Raw genomic sequence first — 18,255 nt, 5'->3', positions numbered from 1 at the left:
TAAAAAAACATGTGTAAAAATAAGTCCACATGCAGAACTTTCATGCATAGCCCTTAAAGGACCTTCTATATTTCTATAGTTGCTGTACTTCTGGCAGGCATGATGTCCACCAACATGCTATGGTAGTGTCAAACAGTAACAGAAAATTTCTCTTTCCTCATTTTTTTTCTTTTTTTTTTTTTAAATATTTAACATTGCCTTCAAATTACAATTGGAATGGAATTAAATGCAGGATTTTGTCAAATACAGAATGATTTTTAGAATACGTGTCAGAATTTGGCCAAATTTTTTTAAAAGTTAAATAGTACACTTGTATAGCACAATAGAAACAATGCTTATGTTTCTATGAAAATTCATGAGTGATCTAAACTGTTAATCAAGTGCATCTGGTTTCATTTACAGCACTTAACTAAATTGAGCCAAATAAAAAAGTGCTGTTATATGAAAACAACATCTATACGGTTTTGGTGGCTGTTGTTTGCTCACTCCACTACACACAATTGCAGTAAATATAAAAGACGAACAAATAAAACCCCAATGAATAAGTCAATGCCAAAATGAATATGAAAACAACAAAAAAAGGAAATTAGAACAGCCAATGAAAACTTCTGATAATGCAATAAAGACTTACTCAAATGTTTTTGGTTTTTTTACTACTAGCTTATTTAAATAACTCTTAACTAGAATAAAACAAAAACGTACTATTTACTAGAGAAATTATAAAGAAGAGAATTATAAAGAGAAATTATTAAGACTATTTGGCTTATATGGTAAGCATTTCATTTTACTTCATACATGATGTTAGTTTTATTGAAGACTAGAACTTGTTTCATCAGCACTCTAAAAGCTTTTCACAGTGCGAAGTAAAAAGCAATCCTGATGGGCCTACTTGAAATCAAGTTTTTATGAATTGTGACACTGGAAAATATTTTGTGTGTCTCTTGAGTGCAAGTAAATTGCTGTTGCCTGACATATTTGTAGGTTTACAGATAGCACCATTCTCAATTCTGTCTATCTCTGAGACACTAATAAATAATAGAAAAAACCTCTATCTGAAATTAATGTTGAATTACTATTTATCTTAATTTCTTTAGCAAAAAATATGTTTAGACACTGAAGTATTACCTTATTGGACTTGAGGCAGAATCAGGATCCCGTGCCATTACTGTTCCTATTATTGTCCCCAACTCAATGTCTTCATGCACCTCAAAAAGGTAAGAAGACCTGCTGAAAACAGGAGGCTCATCTACATCTTCTACAGAGATTTTCACAATAATTGTGTCTTTGAAAGGCCCAAGGTAATAGAAACGGGGATCCACATGGGTATTTTCAGCTTCTACTTTCAAAGTATAAAGTCGTCTTGTCTCATAGTCCAGTGGCTAAAAATGAAAATTGCAATAAATTTTATTAAATAAGATTTACATATTGGCAGATGTTGACCTATGTACATAATGGAAACTGAAGAGGGCTCAAGCCTTATCAGATCCTACCCCTGTATTCTGGGAGCACCAACACAGTTAATATTTTCCCCACCACAGGAGTCACTTTGTCAAATAAGAAATTACACTGTTTTTAGAAGAAGAATCTTTTCCTGTATATTAGTTAAATTATCGCAGCATGAATGATAAAAAGATTTTCAGTGCAAATTAACTAATTCTTTAGGGAATTCTGCAGCTGTTTCATAAGAATATGGATTTGAAACAATCATATGACCATTTAAAAAGCTTGAGATACTGACTGGAAATACAAACATTCCAGAACAAGGTATTTAACACTAATGTTTCATAGGAAATTCTGTAAACTCCTGAATAATCAAAATGACCAGAGTATTGTTATCATCAAGCCCATATGGTGGGCCTTAAATATCAGGAATATTTTAGGTGTCTTTTGAGGAAGGTATGTATGTCAAAGCTCTCTATATTTAGAGAAAAAGTGGGGTTTAATCTTGCTCCTTTTCATTTAATTTAATGAATCCGACATCAGAAGGGGTTTTTTTTTGAAAATATATTTGACATTTTTGTCAGCAGTTCCTTTTAAAATGGGAGGAGGAGCAGTTCATGGTTATAATTAGAAATCATTTTGGATAGAAAATAATTCTATTCCTTCAAATTTTTCTAGCTGTCATAGATGAAAAGTGTTAGCTAATTAATGATTCTAAGGAAATGAGCAAGCTGAAAATCTACCTTTCTGACACAAAGAAGACTTTATTAACTCCCACAGATTCTCAAAGAGATATAGAACTGGTGGTTTTCATTCATCAAAATGGGTGGTTGATAGCTTATTTTTTTCTGCCTAGCTGCTTTTAAATATTAATTAATGCTCACTAAAGATGCCAAAGTGACAGGTTATATATTTAAGTACACTATACAAAAGCAGAAAGATGCAGTCCAGCGCATGAGAAAGAATGAGTTTCCCCACTGCCACAGACTTGTTTTAAACAAGTAGTCAGAGCAGATGGGAGTGTATCTATGAATACAAATGAGGAAAACAACTATTTAACCTAGATCTGAGGCTATTGCTGTGTCTGTAAAGTGTATCACTCAGCTGTTAAGGGACACTGGCTTCAATCCTAAAAGCAAAGAAGACATGCTAGTCCTAATTTATTCTAATCAGTTTAATCTGGCAGAATGTGCACCATGAATATGGAAACTTGCTACTACAACATTCACATCCAATTTGGATATATCTACCTACAGTGCAAAACATGGGTATGAAAACTGTGGATTATACAGGCATTACAGCACATCCACAGTAATGAAGAAAAGTCTTGCCCAAATATATGAAATTGTGGAAAATCAATTATTTGGTCTGTGAGAAATTGTATAGAAAAATTTGTATAGAAAAAGTTCTTTTATAGCACATAATAAATTCAGACTTAATAACTTGGAAGCTTTGTAAAGGAATACAAGCTATTTGTAGTTATTCACCACTGAAAACAGAAATTACAATCAAAGTGGATAAATAACAACAAAAAGAAAAGAGACTATTTTAATTAATCAATGAACTCAGCATTCTCATCTCCTTCCTTGCTTGTTAGTGCTGTTGTCTGTGGTATTGAATAAACTACTTATTCATGACTGAGAGAGCATCCTGAAAAATGCAAATTCTGTCAGACTGTTAATAACAAAATCAGAAGATCTTGTTCATTAGTATTTATTGACATTTTTGGAACTGCTGTATTATAATTTAGGAAATTTCTTGTGCTTGACTCAGCTACTAGATTTTTTTCAAGATGCTATTGATTTAATGTAATTGTGTGAAAATCTGAAGCAAGCAAGAAAAGAACATCTCAAGAGAAGCCTTCACAAACTAGGAAAAGAAAAACTATTAGACCTCAAACTTTTCTTTTTTTAGTTTTTTTTTCCCAGATAAACAACTACACTGACTATGAACAAAATAAAACACAGAAATTAAAAAGGAACATTATTTGCAGAACTTCTCTCTTCCTTGGTTGCCATTATCAAGAATGTGAAGGTATCTTTTATATCACTGTTTATTTCATTATTCTATGCTTAAGAACATTTGTTTGGAAAGCTAATATAAACAATGTTTTATCTTAAATATGGTGCCTGAACTCTTTGAAGTTCATCTCAAAGTCCCAAGGACAAGGACCAAGGGACTTCTGGAAGGGAAATTTTTGAGGAGTAGGAGAGTAGCATTTCTACTTGTGAGATAGACTTAGAAAACAAGCATCTGGAAGTGCTCTGACAGTGCAAAACAGAGGGCAGAACTAAAGCTAGCTCTGGATCAGGAACAATACCTTCATTACATACACATTGCTCATGTGGCAGCCCTCTCACACATTGGAAACAGGAATAAAACCATATCCTTTGTAACTCATGTCTGTGTTCTGGAGCACAGATCTCATCTCACCCAAGCAGATGAGGATCTCACAGAGAAGGAATCTGTGTCTCTCATTAGTGAGTGAGCTGCTGATTGCTTGCTGAAGAAAACAGGTAATAGAAATACTTAAGAAGTCTGCATTTGAAATCACAGATAATTAGTGCTAAAACACTGGGGCTGGTCCACTTTTTCATACTTTGCTTACAACAATGCTTTGAACCTATGCATACCTTAGATATGGTCACCACCTTTTATTTCCAGTTCACCTTAAAGGGAAATAGTACCTTTCAGTCACTGATGGGGGATGCTTGCAAATGTTAAGCAATTAGCATGTGTTATCACATTATGTAAGCAATGAACACTTGTGACATAACTTTGACATAAAAATCATTTAGTGAATGCTGTTAAGAGACACCTTTCGCACAGTGATGATGCCTTCCTGTGTGTCCTTCTGTGTCACAATATCAAACATATCAGTCCCATCACCATCTATAATTCTGTACTCTACTTCTGCATTCTTTCCAGTGTCTGCATCTGTGGCTTTAACGCTGCCAATGGCTGTCCCAACTGGGGAGGACTCAGGAATGCGGAGATGGATGGTACCTGTCAAAGAGACAAAGAGCCATTCAGGACCCCCACAAGCTGGTACACATGCAGGAAGTAACACTGTGTGACACAATAGCTGGTAACATAATTGTTTGTGTATTTTTTTTGTTCTAGAGAACTTGCCATTTAATACTGAGGCAATGGAGAAAATACGAGGCAGAGAAGTATCCAGAGAAAAGTTTTATATAGAAGACTGAAAACAAAATTGTTGAAAAAACATTCATAGAAAATAGGGTTGAGAAAGACCTTTATTCAATCTCAGAGAAGAATCAACTATATCTGCACTCTTCTTGCCTTTCTTTTCCTTGTGAGTTTCTTGTTCTCATTTTTCTTTCATTCCTGAAATATCATCTGGAAAGACTGCTGTGTGTTCTTGCTCAGTTTCACTCTTCTTTTTTACCCCTTAATATCTAAGGGCAGTCTTTGAGATATATATTACATGTATTTTATCACGGAAACAATAAGAAGAATAGAATTCCTTGATTTTACTGGCCAATTCTATGCAACAGATGGACATTTCAGCTTTCAAAATTAGATAGCAAGATATCATATTAAATAAATTTGAATAACACATTAATTCAGGGGGAAGTATTTTAAAAATCTGCGAGCAGAAATTGTGCCTATACTTGTTAAAGCAGTTAATTCATACTGAAATAGGCTTATGAATATTACAATTCTTGGTTTGTGCTACTTTTCTTATCTCAGTTATATCCCTTTATGGTAGTGTCATACAGCTGATAAAATACATAGGAATAAAACTGTCATCATTCAGACATGCTGCAGTAAATTGAAATAAGTATCTTACCATATATTTTAGCATTCTATGTCCTAGCCTTAGTGTGAAAACTGTAAATAACCATTGTGATATTTGATCCCATCTGTTGGAACATATGCTACAAAAACACGTGGGGGACATAATACGGTATGAAGAATTCTCAGAAAAAATATTTTAAAATTAATGCATCTCCAGTTGTCATTCCAAAGATGAAAGTGAATGCATCAAATCTCTTTTGGAAAGCATTTTCTTCTATGGTCTTTGTTAAGTTTACCAAGATTTTCTGTTCTACTTAGACACTACCTAAGTTAAAGGAGCTAGAAGTATGCTTGAAATAACACAAAAATGGAAATTGTAAAGGGCAGCAACCACAACAGTAAAAAGCTGGACAGGCTACACAAAAAGCAACACATAAATACATTGCCCAAATAAGTAGTACAGAAAAGTCCATCAAGGGCATATTAGTTTTGTGCAATCAAGAAGAGTCATGGGGAGAGATTGGCATGGCTGTATGGGAAGGTCATTGTCAATGTGATTTTACCATAATTCAGGAAAGCATGAGTCATTTGAGGATTATTGGTGTATTACAAGACGTCTACAGAGTGACACTTAGTACAAAAAACCCTATTATTTATTGGGTCATTAGAGATTTTTTTTCTGCTTCTACAGAGTTGTTTTTTTCTGTTCTATTATGGTATTATGTTCCCCTTTGACAGACCTAAAAAAGCAAAAATGCAAAAATTGAAAAATAAATGCATTCACATTTAGTTTGCAATTAAACACTGAATGAAAAATATCGAAATATTTAAATTTAATTTCTTCATATAATTTTACTTAAGCATATTTTAATATGAAAGGGACATATAGCAGCAGAATGAATTCTTTATGGCCATGTACACCCCATTCTATTTGTATGTGTTTATTTTTGGCTCAGTCACAGTTTGATGTTCAGTTGAGTATTTTATCCTGCATTTTCTCTAATATTTTCATTACCTTTCTCTAATATCTAAACCTGTAATACTTCACTAGTAGAGAATCTCTCTCTAATCACCTAATGGTAAAAAAAAAGCAAAAGTAAAATTATCCCTAGTTTAGTATTTAAGCAGTACTGTAGGAGACTATGGTGAAAGACTGCTGGTTTTTTTAATCCCCAATTAATATTTATATGTTATAATTATTTTTATGAGGTGTCAACTACTCTCCACTTTTCTTTTTTCAGGACTTAAAACTATCTCCCTATACCTTGTGGACACTACTTTGACTCCCAGGGCAATACTCGAGTCATTATTTAGTCTACAAAGTTGTAAGAGCTCATACCATGAATTGCTAATAAGGTAGTGGAAACAGAGAAGGAAAATAACCAGAAACTTATCCTCTAAAAGATAATTTTTAATCTAGCCTATCTATTACTGGAAATCTCCACCATAGTATGAGACACTTCATTTTATTCCTTTTGTCACTGAATACATTTAATTGACTAAGTATGGGATGCAGTGCAGCTTTGGACACGGTATCAGAATACAAAGTACACCAAAGTAGACTCATCCTTGCAAAACTCTGCTGTCAATCTTATTTCTTCCTTCTCAAGGAAAGCAGTTTACTCTTTGCATTTACTCCAGTGAATGATGTCCTTTCATTTGTCTGTCAGGAAAAGAAATGGGAGGATCAAGGAAAGGAATACTTTTCCATAGACTAAGGAGAGCAGAAATCAGCTTGAGGATTACAGTCTACACACTTGGGATTGAAAATACTTCAGTCAGTCATAAAGAATGAAAAACCAGTCTCATTTTTCCATTTACCCTTCTTCCCATTCACTCTTGAATAGGCATATAATGTAAGGGCAGATATTATAAATTACCACAGGCTATAGTCTCACAGGATACATGGGCTGCCATAATTCAGGTGCACTGAGTTTCACTGAGTCTCAGACTTCTAAGTCCATAAATCACATTTTCTGTTTATCACTGGTCAACAGTATCTCCTTACTTCTGAGAACACCTGGAAGTATTATAGTTGAAACAAAGATCCAATGTTTGAGGTCTTTGAAGACCTTTCTGTAGCACCTTGAAAAAGTTTTCAATCTCATCACCACTGTTATCTATAGTTTTAGTATATTTTTAAGAAGAGAAAAATATTCTGAAGAATCCTTGTTTCATAATGCAAACAACAGAGGAATTAGGGGTTCTTCTATATTTATTTTTTTAGAATGTATGATACAATACATTATGTCAAATTTTCCCCAATATTAATATGAGTTTCTTGTGGGAGACATATAAGCTGATATTAAACATTTTATTGAAACATATAGCTGTAATATGCTGAGTCCTGTGGAAACATAATGGGAATTCTAATACTTAGCCTGATAATTTATAAATCTGATATGAATATTATTGTTTCATTAACCTAATAAATCTGGGTTTTTTTATTATTGGAATAGAATAAGAATAATTTAACTTAATCTGTTTCAATTCTAACAGTCTCACTGAACTCTGTTAAAATCATGAATTGTTATAATGTCTACTTCCATTTGGAGGCTAAATATATATATTTTTAAAGTCAATAGCTATTTTTACTTTCATATATTTAGTAAAATATGTCATCCTTATAAATGTTTTAGTTTTCATCTCCAATGAAACATGCATTTATATCTAACAAAGAAATTGGAAGAGAGAAAGTAGAGAGAAAAATCAAACAAAAACAACAAAAGCCCATGAAAGCAAAATTAAGTTTCTTTAAAGCAAATGACACGTCTGATTTAAACTGACATTAAAGAAAAATGCAGAGATGCTTATCCTTCTCTATCTCAAATATTATCTTGGAATCCCAGATAAGTCATGTTAAAATGGTCTGGAAAGTTGATTCCATCATTCTAACTTCTAATTCACCACACTGTTTAAGAAACAAGAAAAAAGAGAAAAGTATAAATATGCACTCTTGAAGCTTCTATGCTGTCTTAAGTTTAACTTATTTTTTTTTCCTGCAAGGCTTTGAACATGGCACCTCTTTGAATGGCCTTCTTCAGTGTGTCTCCAGAGAAGAGTAATACAGCATTCCTGTCCTACACAACAATGGAAATACCATAATCTTCTATATACATATTGAAACAATAAAAATAATTTTTAAAAATTGTGGAAAAATGAAAAAAATAAAATTATAAATTAACAATAAATTCTGTTCAGAATATGACCTTTGTAGAAATGCACAAGTTCTACTTATTTAATGGTGTATGTCTTTTTTTTTTTTAAAGTGTGAATATGAAATTACATGCTGATAAACATCTTGGCTGAATGCATATATATTAACTTCAATATTAAATTGAACATAATTATGTACTCCAGTTCTGCCATAAGGAGCATAATTTGAAGCTGATTCTGTTATTTTGATCAAGAAGAGTGCATGAGTAACTACTGGATTGAGTAGAATAATGCAGAGTGTATAAAATGTGTGGTGAGGATACTCTAAATCCTTTACATACTAAGTAAATCTAAATCATCGCACAAATACTGCAACTTCAATTTATGCAAAAGGCTTCAAATGTATTTAAAATGCTTAACTGTTACAAGTTCAATGCTACATAGTTTAATATTTTCATATCAGATAGAGACCGAAAATATTTTTACATTTTGGTTTGAGGATAAAAAGTCTTGACAGTGGTAGTATCAAGAAGCAAAAAGCATTATAAAAACCTTCACTAAAGCTGTAAAAAACAAAGAAAAAAAAGTTTAATGTAATTTGCTTTAATTTGGGAAATTTTGTATATTGTTTTGTAGCTCTATAGCTGAAAAGTACAAATCTGTCTGATTCCCTTTGAGTAATTTCTTTTCCACATTCTTCATGATTAAATATTTAAGCAGATACCTCAATTCAAACATTTCTGCATATCTAGAATTACAACATGTCTTATTCTCCAGTGGGAGAGAATGTAGGATTTAAGCAATAGGTAAGGAAAGAGCAAAAACATTGCTTTAATGCTCTTATGATTCCACCTACTATTGCTCCCCATATTCCTGGGAGGAATTCCAGGTTTACTGCAGTTATGTTTCATCATGTAACTGTTTCTTAACAAAAAGAAAAAAAAGCTTTAACATTTAATATACTGCTTTAATAATAATAATAATCAGCACATAAGCCTTTTGTTTATATGTGCCCCATAATCTAGATTTACTCTAAATTAAACCAGATGGTGACTGCTTAACTGTTCCAGCACAAGTCAACTATTAAATGCAGCTTACTCTGGGGGAAGCGAGGTGGATTGTCGTTGACATCAGTCAGTGTGATGTTCACGGTGGTGGTCCCTGATAATCCACCCATCTGGCCTCCCATGTCCTTTGCCTGGATAACTACTTGGTATTGCTCCCTGTTTTCTCTGTTCATGTTCGGCAACGCCGTCCTGATGATGCCTAAAAGAAATAAATTGGAAAACAGAATCACTAATAATGTATTTGTTGCTTATCTTTTTTATATTAGTCTTGAAATAAATCTCTAAAATATTAATTTAATGTTTCAAAGAACAAATTTCTGTCCATAAGTTTTATAGTAGTCTTATAATTATAGTAGTCTTTAGTACAGGCTATGTCTTGGTTGAGTACTTGTTCTACATCACAGGTACTTTTCCAGTTTCATGCTAAAAATGCTTCAAGATATTTGTGTCAAAGGTTTAGGAGAAAGAACATATTTTATTAATCTAAGTAGAATCATTAGGGAAAAAAAGAACAATATTTTCTAAGGAAAAAAACCTTTATGCCTGCCTTTATCAGAAATGTTGTTATTTAAATCTTAAGCAATAAATAGTCCCACTGTGAAATTACTTATACTTCATAATTTCAGATGTCTTGAGTTTTTATATGTATTATAAAAGTTATAAATAATGAGAAAAAGCAAGAAATGCTCTTTAATTTCAGTTAGTTTTTAATTACATTTTTTATGTGATCTAAGGTCTTTTAAATGAAAGAAAAAGTTTAAAGTTTATGGTAAATGAAAATAATGAAAATATTTATTACCTGTTTCTGGTTCCACAGAGAAGTATGGCTGCCCTTGAAGTATGCTGTAAATTATTCTGGCACTGTTTCCATATGAAGGGTCATCAGCATCAGTAGCCGTAACTTGGACCACAGAAGTACCTGGAACATCCAAAGCCGACTTAGTTGCATATGACACTACACGGAGGTGTCAGAGCATCAATTTCCATTCCAACAGACACCAAAGAAAATGTCAGCTAATACTAATTGGATTTTCCAAATATATTTGTGATCTTCTAGTCAACATTAGGAACATTCTTCCTTATTCCGGGTCTCCTTCAACATAAATTGAAAATAAACTTCCGTAATCCCAAGTGTGATTAAGATTTAATTAGAAAATATAAACAATAGCTATGTCTGAGCTGAAATCTTATCCTTACCTAGCTACAACAATTTCACGTATTCACATCGTCTTTGCAGAAGACACTTTTTTACTTGGAATAAATACCTTCATTCCATTGCTTAGAATGGGTTTGGGGTGTTTTGTGGTTTGTTTTCTTTTTCTTTTCTTTTGTTCAATGATATGAGTATGATATGATATGAAATTACACATGCAGGAGCATGACAGAAAAAGATGATTAAACAGGTCATTGGAACTTGTGAAAAACAAGGCATCGGTTCTCCCTGTTTCTAAGTGTTACTATAGATAGATATTACCAGAAGAAACAGTGTCATATGAACTTTAAAGTCGGCTGATTATTTAGATTACAGAAAATTTCCTAACCTTAAAGTCCTTTTCTAAGTTTTAGTAGAACATACCAATCCTTTAAAACATGAAATGTTTGCCGTTACCACTGACAGTTTTTCCACAATCAAAATATATTCTACATCATGTTCAACTCTTCCATCACAGAAACAAAGTATGAACAAGGATCCCCCCAACCGTGCATCCATAAAGTGGAGACACTATTTTAAGTATATAGGAAAGAATTAGAAAAAAAAAAAGAAAAACAATCATCGTAAGCACGTGACTGGCTAGCCATGGGCTAATCTGAGGATCTTCTAGAAGACCTCAAAACTTGTTTCTCCCAATTCTTTCAAAATTCTTTTCCCCACCAAATATGAAAAAGGCACCTGAAATCCAGGACCCTTGGCACAACTATTTAATCCCTCTCATTATCTGCATTGTCTGTCCAGATTACATACTTATTCTAACATACACAGAAAAACATAAAAAAGTAAAAGTGAATGCTATTTCTCCATTTATTTGGGATTTTATGACATGACAACAAACCCACTTTTTACAAGTAAATTGTTCAATCATAGCACCAATATCAAGGGAATAAGCATGTGCCTAACTGTTGAAACAGAGATGAGTTCTCCGAAATGTTCATTTTCAACTGCTAGGGAATCAAAATGCTTGGTTCAGTGAGTCCTTAAAAGTACTGGCTTCTCATAAAGAAGGCAGAATGGGCTGGTTATAATAATGAATTTAGCAGAGAAAAGACCCAAACATAAAATAAAATTTTAAAAAGTAAAAACTGCTGCACAAGTATAAAGAAATTAAGACAAAATAACTTTCTATTGTATTACAGATTGCATCTAAAAAATGGCTGAATCCAAAAATCTGATTTTTTTTTTTAAAAATAAGAATGTGGGGATGACAGGTCTGTTCTAAAAGCTTTGTCTCTATGATTCTCCATGTCTCATGTCTTCAGCCTTACTGAACTCCATGCGTAGATATATGTCTATATAACTATTCTGCTAAAAGGGGAATAGGCCTTTTGTTTAATATATTTAAGTTCTGAAGAATGTTGTCTTGATTCTGAAATGCACTTTCGCACCATCCTACTACTATAGAGAAACTGCAGTGCTAGAATGCATGCCTGTTCCTAAAGAACACCTTCTCTGAAATAGCGGTTGTGTAAAAGAAGGATAAAACAAACCATCTTCAGTAACTGAAGTGCTGCAAGTTAAAAAAAGGGCAAAAAACCCCCAAGCCACTGAGTATGCTGACCAACACGTGTGCAAGTAAAGTTTACAACTCCTCCATTTCATATCCATACCAACAGAGAACAGTCATAATCAACACATATGTCACAACAGCCTGATGTGTTAATCAGAAACTTCTACATTGTAAATACATGAAAATAAATACTATATTACATGTAACTGAATAATTTATTTTTTCTAGTTTTCACATTTCCTTCACTTGTCAAACTAAACGTATCTATTAATAGGTCAATTGTATGAGACTTTTGTTTCATTTTAGTTTAAAAATATAAGGAAAACCAATTTTGAAGAATAATTTGGAAGGAAACTGAAGAAAATGTTTAATAAATTTAAAATGTATTTTAAACAAATAAATTTTAAATGCAATAATATGTGTCTAACAGTTACTGCTGTCTTATTTGGGTGTCATAATGAATATAATAATTAATACTCTCAGTGCACATGCACATGAAACAGAAAATTACATCATCTATACTTCTCCCCAGCTGGAATTAACATGGCTGCATATATACACCCCCAAAAAACCTGTCAGAAACTTCTGAAAACTGTAGATTTGTACCTATTCCCTTTAAAGTCTGTGGAAAGAGACTTGTGCTCCTTAATTTCATTGCTATCACACCATGCAATTGGTGGGTTATGTTCAGGACAATGTATACACTCTATTACCCAAATGCAGTAAGGATGAACTTTACTTTTTAATGTTGCCTCAGCTCTTTGGTTTTTATGGGTCTGGTACCTGGGAGGAGAAGTGCAAGGGCACTACTACACTTCCAAGTGCCATTTAGGATGCAGAACTCCCCTTGCTATGAGAGGAAAATAGATGTGCTCCTCAGGCTTCCACAGGGGATCAGCAATTCCTGTAAAAACCTGACAGAAACCACATCAAGAAGTAAACAGGAGTAGTGTCATCAGTTACATTCTGCACATCATCTGTCAAAACACCAGCTGGTTTTGCTTTGCTTCAGTACACTGAAGACCACTGATGCTCAATAAAACAAATGTATTGTTTGTTCTGGTAGGAAACCTGGACCAGAAATCCAAAGGCATTGAAGATGATCAGTTATGCCAGGGCTTAAAAACTACAGTGTAGGGATCACTTAATAATCATCACTTAGTCTAGATCATGCTCTGTCTTTTACATAGTCACAGGTTGCTTCTGATGAAGCTGGTCTTTGACTTTCAGAATTTAAAGCCTAATCTGACCTCTATAGCAGTGCATAAAGGAGACAGTGATTACATACAGGAGAGATGGACATTTTACAAGGGCATGTAGTGATAGGACACGGGCGAATGGCTTCAAACTGAAAGACACCAGGTTTAGATAAGATATAAAGAACAAATTCTTTACTGTGAGGGTGGTGAGGCACTGGAACAGGTTCTCCAGAGAAGCTTTAGCTGCCCCATCCTTGGCGGTGCTCAGTGCCTGGTTGGATGGGGTTCTGAGCAATGAGGTCAGTAGGTGACATCCCTGCCATGGCAGGGGAACTGGAACTAGAAGATCTTTAAAGTCCCTTCCAACTCAAACCGTTCTATGAATCTATGAATAAGGCACCATCTACATTATTAATAACACACCCATGAATTCTATTATTTTCTTCTGGCATAATTGCCTATTTTACATACCATGAAGTAGAATTTAACAGTGGTAAACTTGGCCCAGACACAAACAGTCTCTTGGCAGATTATTGTAGTTCTCAGAAGGCATATTTTAACATATCTTTAATTGTAGTGTTTGACTCTCCCTTGAGTCTAGGACTATAAAAGTAATTAATATATTTGGCCCTTGCTGCTGTTTTCTGCAAGCATCTTCAAACACAATACAAGTATTAATGACTTTGACCTCACAATTCATTTATGATGCATACATATTAGATAAAAATCACTGGAAATAATTATCTAGGAAAAGGAATCCACAAAATATCCACTGTGGAGCTGGATTGTAAGCTTAGGTTTTGTTTTCTTTACTCCCAGCTGAGTTATGTGATACTTGACTAGAGTAAGTACCCTCTATAGTAAATTATCCATACAAAAAACAAGCCAAATTAATAGAAATTTTCTGCTGTTTTTAGTGGAAAAGACAGGAAATAATGACACCTATTTTCCCCAGAAATAATGACAAATGTTTTCTTCTGAAATAATCTATTTTAAGCTGCAGAATACAGAAAAGAACTGAAAAGGGCTGCATGTTCAGAGAACTCAGTGTCAGAAAGATCTTTGACTACAAGATAGTCCTGTAACTTAGAAAAAAATAAGTTGCAAACAAGCACAGGAGTGGATAATTTCAATTCTTTTAAGATGTCCTTTTTAAGGAAAAATGTTTTAGCTTGGTGGGTTTTTGTTTTGTTTTGGGGTTTTTTTTAAACTTTTTGTTTCATCTCCTAATGGCAGGATTTGTGTGCAGAATGAAATTAAACTCTGTAAAAAAATAAAAAAAATCCTGATTTGGGTTTTTGAAATGTCCTAAGTCAGAAGATGCAAAAGGGTTTGTTGAGAGAACTTTGTATGAAAAAAAAAAGATTTTGAAATATCTTTCTAAGTAGGAAACCAGAAGGAGGTGTTGTAAGATGAATTCCATGGCAGAGAGGACTAAGCATTGGGAACTGATGAATAGCACTAATAAGGGAGTATAGAAGAAGCTAGGGTAAAAAGTTAAGCAGCTCTAACTGCTGTCTCAAGAGAAAGAAAATATATAACAAGAGGTAGAGATGACAGACCAACAGGGCACCCTGTACATCACATGTAAACCCAGAAGGAGGTTACATCTTCTGAATATCATATATTGATATCCCTAATTTAGAAGCAGAAAAGTTACAAGATGCAATAAGGATAGGGAATGATTATAGAATATATAGTCTGTGAAGATATATAAATATATAAAAAGAGCTCTAAAGAGAAAGTTCTGAAAACTTTTCTAAAATACACTAATAGGCAAATTCTACAGGAAAATCCATCTAGATGAAAATAGACTATTTGCAGTTCTGAAAAGAAATCTCAAAATGAGCAGAAAGAGATAGGTAAAAAATATGATGGACAGAGCAGAAGACTGTCGTCAAAACTGTAAGAATATTCTGGGTCACAAACTCTGAAAGTAAGGAAAGGAAAAAGTGAAAGAAGATAAAAATCCAGTAATCAGTACAAAGACTTCAGGAGAATAAGTTGTCTTCTCAAATATCGACCCAGCTGTGAGATCCTGAAGCTGGCCCATTTATGTCTGCCTTTTCAATGTTTAATAAGCAACAAAAGAAAGATGAACAAGACAACAAAGGATTTATGGGCCTTTGTAAAACACTCTATTTGATAATAGAAATAGCCATATCCTCTGGTGTCTGTCTGGTTAGTACCACAGCCGGAGGAAGAAATCAAAACTGCTCTTGTGGTCTGAAAGAGGCTGGTGTATGGCTGCATCATGACTTGATAAGGTTTATGGATGGAGGCATATGGAGTAGATAAAGACTAAATAGTGCTTTTCTGACTTCCCGATCACCTTATCATTCCTTCTTGTACAGGAAACTTCAGGATGGAGCAACCCCTGTTCTCCAAGGGTGCACTGATTTCAATCACTTCAAGGTTTTGTTATATAAGCATTTCATTCTTTTCTTTGCATGATGTGATACCATGTTTCTCTTCTTTCTGGTATCCTGATAAGTGTATACAAGGTTCATATGAACACCTCACCATTGTAGCTGCTTTACAGATGTGTAGAAATAGACATCACAGTGGCAAAATTGCAGAATAGCTGACTTTTTGGGGTTTTTTGACACTTCTTAAAGTAGGGATAAGATTAAGCCTATTTGAAACATTGATAATCAGTACCAGGACAGAGAATGCAGTCACCAGGCGATGGCCAAGGTTTTGAGAACACAGACAAAGCACAACATAAATACAAGGCACAGTTACAAGTTCTAAGTTAGTAGTCATATTAAAGACTGATACGGATTTTATGTATAACAAAGGAAAAAAAGAGTAAATATTTATTATCTATGAAACATTGCTTGTGTGATGAATATACATATAAAAGATTATGACTACTTCCACAGGAATTGGAAACAATGAACAAAGAGAATTGTTCCAGTGTTCTGTCCTCCAACAGGAGGCATGACATCTGATCTCTATCTGCACCATCTATGTGCACAGGTCCTCTTTCACCTTTGATAGTGAAAGTGCCATGTATTTTATTTTCCTTTTCACCCCACTTTATTATACTATACAATCCTACTTTTATATATAAGGATCTTTCTCTGTGCAGTTGGTTTGAATAAACTAGTATCTTAAAAAACATTGTTTGGATATGTTTATGTGTCTGTCTAGTGGTCCAGCCTTTAGACCTGATTGATAGTAAACTATTGAACTTAGATGTACCAATAGTAGCAGGAGCGCAAGTCATCCTATAAGAATATAGATGTATTTTTGGTGGATAATGCTATCATGGAATCATATAATATACTGGGTTGGAAAGGACCCATAAGGATCACAAGTCCAACTTCCTGCTTCTCATAGGACTACCTAGAACTAAACCATATGACTAAGAGAAGCATTCAAGACACTCTGACACTTTTCTGGAGAGCCTGTTCCAGTGACTGACCAATCTGTCGATGAAGAACTTTTTCCTAATGTCTAATTAGAGCTTCCCTTGACACAGTTCCATTCCATTTTATTGTGCCTTATTGCAAATCAGCAGAGAGGGGAGATCAGCACCACCCCTGCAAGGGCACCTGTGACAGTGAGGTAGTTGCGGAACAGATGCACCTGCAGGACTGAGCAGGAACTTGTCACCATTCTCCCCTATCCCTGAAGTCATGGCATTCAGCAAAGTGGAAGAGAGTGAGGACAGGGAATCCTTCACATGGGATTCTGTCTGCTTGGCAGGTCTGACACAGGAAAGGCAGGGTGTGGTTCCAGCAATATCTCTCTTTCTCAGGCTCCCAATATGTAGCATAGTGCCACACCATGTTGACTATCCTTGGTTAGATAATGAAAATATTACAGTCCTGAGAGTAGCACACTTTTTGTAGAACCATATAACTCATCTCTACTCAGGTAAGGGCCAGAGTAATTTAGCTTTGTAATTTCTCTTTCTGGTACCTATCACTGTGAAAATATTAATATCATAAACTCCTCTTAATGTTTGCAGACATTTATAGAAAAATTAACTGTTTCTACTTTCTCACAGAAGTGACTACTACAGGGGACATTCAACGGAATGTGCAATTACATCCAAGACTGCAATTTCTATCTGCATTCCTTACATCAAGCCTGACAGTTTCTTAGCCCATGGCCAACAGTACTGGGCAAGTAATGGGCTACTCACAATACCATAACAAAAAAAAAAGAAAAGTCCAGAGAGAAAGAAAATAGAGAAATGTAGGAATTTCTTCCTATTTTCCTTTGAATGAGGAAGTGAAATTGTAATAAAAAATATAATTGCTCCTTTTTTCATAAATTTCTCATGTAAGTTGCTGTACTAAAAATTCTTGAATTGTATGATGCCAGAAAAAATACAAATTTAAAAATATTTTGTAATAATGATGTGATAATATATTATTGTTGTACCAAAATGTGAAGTATTTTGACATAATGACTTCACAATTTCTGATTAGTTCTATTTTTCTCAAAAGTGTTATGCTGCTTATTCTTTTAGAAGATTTCTCCCCTTCTTCCCTTAGCCTTTAGTTTTCAGATTACTGAGTAGATTTTTTTTTAAGTTGGAGAATTAAATTAGTGTTATGAAGAAATGAATCAACTTTGATGAATACTTTATAAAATCACGTCATTCTCTTATGGAGTACAGATGAATATAAACCTCTAGGGAGCAGACATAAAGCTAAAAGTGATAAAGCTCAAAGAAATGCTGCCTATCAGGTAGACAGTCACTCTAACAGCTGAATGACTGCATTTATAAAACCCAGGAACACGACAGATTTGAACTGAGTTACAATTCTCCTAATTATTATCATTTTATTGACAAAATGAAGTCCATTTTTTTCAGCACAGCTATTTATGTAAGATATAAGGTTAACACACTAAGTACACCCAAGGTGGTGTGTTTGTTGCTCTTTGTTT

General features: G+C 34.0%; 1 protein-coding gene across 2 annotated transcripts in view; it reads right to left on the bottom strand.

Moving 5' to 3' along the window:
* Positions 1-18,255, bottom strand: part of CDH10 (cadherin 10) — a 93,275-nt gene that overhangs the window by 13,129 nt on the left and 61,891 nt on the right. For both annotated transcript variants that reach the window (XM_036398137.2, XM_036398128.2), the window contains exons 4-7: positions 10,225-10,344; positions 9,457-9,624; positions 4,259-4,446; positions 1,126-1,379 (exon numbers count right to left, since the gene is read on the bottom strand). In XM_036398137.2, coding sequence (XP_036254030.1) covers positions 1,126-1,379; positions 4,259-4,446; positions 9,457-9,624; positions 10,225-10,344 — 730 coding nt within the window. The remainder of the gene's footprint in view (positions 1-1,125; positions 1,380-4,258; positions 4,447-9,456; positions 9,625-10,224; positions 10,345-18,255) is intronic.

The sequence above is a fragment of the Molothrus ater genome, chromosome 1 (assembly GCF_012460135.2).
Source record: "Molothrus ater isolate BHLD 08-10-18 breed brown headed cowbird chromosome 1, BPBGC_Mater_1.1, whole genome shotgun sequence".
Taxonomy (NCBI): Eukaryota; Metazoa; Chordata; class Aves; order Passeriformes; family Icteridae; genus Molothrus; species Molothrus ater.
Note: the sequence above shows the minus strand (reverse complement) of the source record. Positions and strands in the feature narration are given on the sequence as shown.